At 32.6% G+C, this 6,819-nt stretch overlaps 1 protein-coding gene across 1 annotated transcript; it reads left to right on the top strand.

The window, feature by feature from the left end:
• The first annotated feature begins 5,985 nt into the window (after positions 1 to 5,985).
• On the top strand, positions 5,986 to 6,597 carry LOC139904969 (uncharacterized). The gene has a single exon (XM_071887226.1). It carries the CDS (start codon positions 5,986 to 5,988, stop codon positions 6,595 to 6,597), a length of 612 nt encoding a protein of 203 aa, XP_071743327.1.
• Positions 6,598 to 6,819: the final 222 nt, after the last annotated feature.

The following is a 6,819-nucleotide window of genomic DNA, read 5'->3' as shown; positions in this document are numbered from 1 at the left end:
CTTAGGACCGAGAGGGGCAGTGACGATAGAATTAGTAACATTCCTCCTAAAGAATATTTTGAAGATTTCAGAGCATTTATTAAAACACATTCGGAATTAAATTCAAGCTTAAAAATGAAAGAAGTGAGCTCTGCAAATTGATCTTCGTCATAAGCCCCACCAGAGCTGTATCCAACTTATGTCTGAGTCCTCAAAGTCCGAGTCCATTTGCTTCAGAATCCATTCAAGTCCGAGTCCATGGAAAAGTTATTTGAGTTCTAACTCGAGTATGAAATCTGTGGGCCTCCCTCGTGTGTAAACTGGCCTTAATATCCGTAAAATTTTAAAATGGATATATCCCTAACAAATGACCATTTGCATTAAATATATATTTATACGCTTCATAGGAAATGTTAGTAGATTTTTCAGCCATTTATGGCACATGAATAAACAATGTCTCTCTTGTTCTTCTTAATAGACACACGCGTTTAAATATTTAAAATAGCGTTTTAATAGATTTTTATATAAAATAAAATAATAATAAAAACTACGTATTTCTTATAGAAACTTGCTTTGCTTAGCTTATTCAATTTAACGTGCATTGACTACAAATTTATACTACTAATAATAATATTTGTAGTATTGTTTTCATTTGTTTTGTTCTTCTTAGTATTGTATAGAGTGATACAGAATAAGAGTCCCATTCACTTGAACGTTATTCAATTTAAAGGATTGTGTGTAGAGATTTTAGAAATATGGAGTTTTTTGGGGTACAGATTGAAGACACAAACTTACAGCAGTATAATTAAATTACGTAGAACGTGATTTTTATGGGATCTAGAAAATACAACTTAAAATTAACTTTTCATATGATTAAATGGTATATCTAGCTATATTTCTTATTCAACATGCCCTCCTTCACAAGCAATAATAGCTTCGACACGCGAGCGAACAGATTGGTAGCTCTTTACGATGAAGGACATGTCAAAAACGTACCCCACTGTCATGATAGCAGTTCGAAGCGAATCCAAAATTGGATGAGAGGTGCGGCAGAAATTCTTCTCGAAGACACCCCAAACTTAAAAGTCCAGGGGGTTGAGGTCAGGACTGGAGTAGGGCAACATGAAGTCAGGGCATAAGCCAGACATATTGCTACTGCAAAAGTTGTTTTTTTCTTGGTTGTATGGGTATGTAATATACTTTTTGATGCTGTAGGCAGTCCGGGTAAAGTTGCCAACGGTCTCTGCTGCTTTCAAGGCATTGACACTGGTGTAGAGGAGATCGTACACGTGTTGCCTTTTTTGTTGTTGCTCCGATATTTTTACAATTGTTTATATAAGTTTTGGCTGTCACTTGGTTGCAAAATGGAAACTTTGTGATTGAAAATATCGGGGATAAAATCGTAACTTCTATGCTAATCCATGTTTGGGGTCCCCACTCTGTAGCCCAAGGCACACTGCATATGAAGTTGTAGAATTGAACAAAGACAATGTTAAGTATTTTTGGAACATATCCTTTTGTCCACCTTGAGACCTGTGACTACGTATGTGGTGTCATACCTCTGAATAAAATCTTAGTGTCAAATTTGTCAAAAAGACAGCGTTTTCATCAACGTAATATTACAATGTTGTCAAAATATGATTTTTTTTTTTGTCACAAAATCAATCATATTTATTATTGTCAATTTTTGGGTTGAATTTGTTTTTTGAAAAAATAAAAATCATCTAAAATATATGGCTTTAAAAAATGTGAAAAAGCCTCAACACCCCTAAAGAAAAGCTTAGTAACAACCTACCCCTCCTTCTTCGCCTAATCCTAACCCCTTTTGTTTTTGCAATGTAGGGTTTGGCGGGAGTGGAGACAAATGCAGTTTCCAGGGACAGCAAGGAATTCCTGAAGGTAGCAGCGGAGAATAAAACTCTGAAAAACGTTCTGCGTTATATTCAAGTCAACTTTTTCCGAGTACAAGTCAAGTTTGAGTCCATATGGTTCCAAGTCCATGAAAAAATGACTAAAGTCCGGACTCTGGTGCGTGCTACATGTCAATGAGTAGGCTTTCCCGCCAAATTGTTTTGAACAAGGGCAAACACGTTGAATGAGATATTATTGGCCAATTATACATGAGACAATATAAAACCTGTAAAAGTTATTAATAAATATTATTCCAATACAAACCATAATATTCTGTGAGTAATTTAATATTTTTGTACAGTGCTCTATTCATGAATCACCTTGTATACATATTTAGAGTATTTCTCCATATACATTCATATTATAACTACACATTATATATGTATAAATTTTAAATGAATTCTTCCTCTGTCTCTTTCTCTATATACATATAAGATAATATTTTTTCATTGTATCATCCTCCAAATTGATTTAACTGTATGTATGATGCATTGATTTTGCGCTATCGAATTGTCTGTTGTTAAGGCTCTGATTCTTTTTTTTACTAATTTGCCAGGATTATTGAATATATTACATGTATATAGTGTTGTTCTGTTCGGGGTATTGATAAAATTAAAAAGGTCCTATATTAAATTGATATTGGAACGGGTGATACATGCAACGGTAATTATGTCCCAAAAATAATAGACAGCCAATGACGTAAAGCTCTTATTTATTCTAGAACCCACCCCATAAAAAAATGTCCTTTATAAAATATTTAAAATACAAAAATGAAAATTGTATTTCATTAAAAAAAGTCTTCAAATTTCTGAGCATACAGTATGGGGATCCAAAAATCGCGACTCAATTACGAAAAACGTGATATTTATGAAACGTTTAAGAAAAGAAAACTCAAAACAAATTTGTGATATGCTTAAATACTATAACTATTTAGTTTCTTTAGAAGGAATAACAGCCTCAGTACGCCGGCGAACAGATTGGCAGCTTTTGACGATGGAGGATGTCCCCATGGCGTACCACGCTGTCATGGTGGCAGCTCAAGTCGAATCCAAATTTGCATAAAAAGTGCAGTATTCAAGATACCCTAAACTACAAAGTTCAGGGGGTTGAGATCAGGGCTGGACGAGTGTCAAATGAAGGCATGCCAGAATTCAGCCATATAATGCTGTTGCAGAAGGGGTAGTTCTTCTTGGATCGAACACGCCTTCCTTTTTTGGTTGTTTCTATGACATTTTTACATTTACGGACATAGGATGTAAACAAAACTTGCTTATTTTTTTTTACCTGTCGTTTGGTTAATAATGAAATCTCCCAATTAAAAATAAAGGAATAAAATCGTAATTAATTGCTAATGCATGTGTTTGGTACCCACTCTGTACACTCCCCAAAAACACAGCTCACAGCCCAAAAAAAACCAAAAAAACTATGCAACAACATGTGACTTACCTTTTTTGTATTAGTTTTTTTATCAAAAATGTATTGATATCGTAACTTGCACAAAACAACGCATATATGTAGTGTACAAGTTGTAACTTGTGTTACTTAAATACTTATGATAAGGATAATGTAATAATTGAATATTTCTTGGATAGTCGATATATTGATTTATTGAGTAATTTTTGACTATATTGCACAAAATTACTAATCATTAAGAACTTTTCTGTGGCACAGTATAAAGTTCTAAATACCTACTTGAATAGATCAAAATGAAATGATAATATACATTAATAGTTGCTAACTCAAATGACCGATGTTGTAATTAAATAAATATATGAATTATGTAATTTTTGATTATTTAACTTTCAAATTTATGAGTATTTTGTGCCACATAATGAGTTTCAAATTCTTACAGTTCTATTACTTATAAATACATAATAACTAATTGTTTGTAATTTTAAAAGATCAAAATCAAATGTTCGCACCTACATATGTGTAATTGGTAATTATTAAAATGACTGATGTTGTAATTAAATTAAACACTATGAGACGTGTAAATTATAACTTTTACACAGTTTTGGTAAACAATTTATAAATGGTACAGAGCTTCCAACTTGTACATAACAAATATATTTATAATTAGATGGGAAATCATAGGATGGATTTTTTCCTACGCATGTTTTTTTTTTTTTTTTTTTTTGCTCAATGTAATGAAAAATAATAAGCTTTAAGAAAATATTTATATTTATATAAACATCATAGCTGCGAATAAGTATTCATAGGATATATAATTTTTTCTTATGTGAAGGAAAATGCAGGGTTGCTATGCAAAAATTGTTCCTTTTATAATCTTCACATCTACCAGACTCTAATCTTTCTTCTTCTTCTTCTTTGTAATATCATTGTTATTAAAAACTATGTATTTCGTTTCTTGATAATTATATTATATTGAAGAGACTAGCATATTATAATTATTTAAAGGAAAGAACCTACGTTGTTAATATTCAATATGAAAGCAACAATTTTTCAACTTATTAACCGACTTTTAAGACACAAAAAAAGCAAAAACTACTGATATTTTTGTCGAATCAAAACCCGAGAATACATAATAAGTTTAAATTGATCCATTTTTTATTGTCATTCGCGGACATTTTCGCAAATGCCATTTTGCCGTACGGATAAATTTTAATTTTCGAGAAGATAAAATGGAAATTATTAGCTACGAGTTGCAATAGTTAAGTGATCATTAATTAATAATTTATTTATTCATTCCATTATGAAGATGCTTTGATAGTTGCATCAAATCCCTATTAGAATTGTCGTAAGAAAAATAATGGCAATCCCTTAATAAATCACTGAGTTACCATGCTAACACAAAAATATATATTGTGTTTTGTTGTCCATTATCGATGTTTGGATTTATTGGGTGACTATTTTTCGTATTGCTCTGAAAAGGAACTTGTGCTCCCTCTGTAGTGTAAGACTTTTGTCCAATGAGAAACTCATTTGAAGATAATAGAGTCAGAGACGATTGTCAATTAATTGTTGCTATTTGTGGAACATACTTATATAATTAAGACTTTTATCTTTCAAAATTGAAGTAACATAAATTGGATCATATTTACATTTTTGTTTCGGCAAAGTAGTCATTCGTCCATATTCCCATTAGGAATAAATGTCATTCAGCAAATTTTCCGTTCGGCAAAAATGTTATTGTAGAAGGTCCTACAACTCTTCATTGCATCTTCTAACGTTCCTACAAAAAGAGAGTAGAAAACAGGGTTCAAAATTTACTTGTATTTTGTCAACTATACTCTATTTTACTCTTGTACTTTGTAATCGATTTTGTCTCGAGATCAATTTTTGACAAACATTAGCAAAATTATACTTCGAAACTAAAGTTATTCCTCCAAAAAAAAGGGACTAAAACGTATCAATTAGTCTTGGAGATCGGTCTGAAAATCATAAATGGGTCTAAGACCTTTATAATTTTAACTAATTTGGTCTCAAGGTCAAATTTTGCCAACAAAAAATATGGATTTGATCCGGTCCCCCGTCATTCTCTTATTTTATTTTAGAAAAAAGAGGAAAACAAATTTAAGTATGAAATTTTTTAGGAAAAAAAGAAAAGGGACTAAAATATCGTTCGAGATTGGTCTAAAAAATATATAAGACCGAACAGGGTAAAAGCTCGGTTTTGGACAAATTCTTATGGTAAATTTGTACTTACACTTGTCGTTTTGTGAATAAACTTTAGTCTTTTCAAGTTCTCTACCCCCCAAAGTCTCTGTTTTATTGTTGTTTGCGAGTCCTAGACCAAAGCAACTAAATTAAAATTTCCTTTTCTCAAATAAAAGAAAATAATATAAACATTTTTTTCTTGGTCTCGGGCAGTGGCATCACTAGTCAATTTGGAGGGGCAAAAATCCAGCCCATTAAATTTTTATCATATAAAGGTCATTTAGATTTGTGTTGACAAAGTTCATTTTTGCCGCCTTAAATCATCCATTCATTATTTTTTGGTGTCTAAATTTTCTTCAATCAGTTGATGTTTCCCTCTCCCCACCAAATATATAAAGGGTTAAGTCAGAATCAGTTTTCATTCAGTCAAGATGATGGCTCGCAGAGAAATAGTTCTTGATCTCTATAAAAAAACGAATGAAGCCTCCAAGGGCACATTTTACCGCCAATTCATTCACAAAAGCTATCAAACGGTATAAAAGATTGGTAGTAATCAAGATCAGCTACGAACACGAAATCCTCGGCCTACAAGGGCACCTTGTTGTCTCGGCCCTCCGTGCCAAGATTTATACAAATCCAAGAAGATCAGCTCATAAATTGGAAGCTGAATATAATATTTATCGTAGCTCTGTACTCCGGATAGTCCATGAGGATCTCAAATTCCTAAAGCTTCAGCATCGACCGTTGATAACTACGGCAACGGCAGCACTCCGTGAGGAACAAAGTATAATTTTACTTCAAAGTTTTACGCAATGCACGGAAATTATTTTCTCGGACGAGAAAAAGTTTGACCTGGATACCCATTTCAACTGCCTGAACCACCTAATCATAGATGGTTCAGTTAATGAGGTTCCATCAGATCTAAGAGCAGTCCTTAAGTCTAAATCTGCAACTTCGTTGATGGTATGGGGTGGAACTTCAAGTCAAGGTTTCAAACTTCAATTAGTTTTTCTTCAAAATCGTTTTCGGATAAACCAAGAACGCTATATTTCCAAAAAATTTGGAGCCAAATGTCCTTCATTGATATAAATCTCGAAATTTTAAAAAAAGAAATTTATTTTACAGTAAGATGGAACCCCTGCACAAACCGGAAGACAAACTCAAGGGTGGCTGCAGTCTAATATAGAATTTTGGCTCAAGAACTTTTAGCCTCCCTCGATCCCGGATATTAACCCCCTCCATTATTTCGTTTAAGGTTATCTAAATTTGAAGGTATTAACATTACAACATCCAAATATTGAATCTCTTAAA

This window comes from Lepeophtheirus salmonis, chromosome 3, assembly GCF_016086655.4.
Source record: "Lepeophtheirus salmonis chromosome 3, UVic_Lsal_1.4, whole genome shotgun sequence".
Taxonomy (NCBI): Eukaryota; Metazoa; Arthropoda; class Copepoda; order Siphonostomatoida; family Caligidae; genus Lepeophtheirus; species Lepeophtheirus salmonis.
This window is presented reverse-complemented; position numbering and strand designations above follow the sequence as displayed.

Bases quoted from the DNA above. Each gene is read 5' to 3' on its own strand.
- LOC139904969 (XM_071887226.1), top strand. From the start codon at position 5,986: ATGAAGCCTCCAAGGGCACATTTTACCGCCAATTCATTCACAAAAGCT.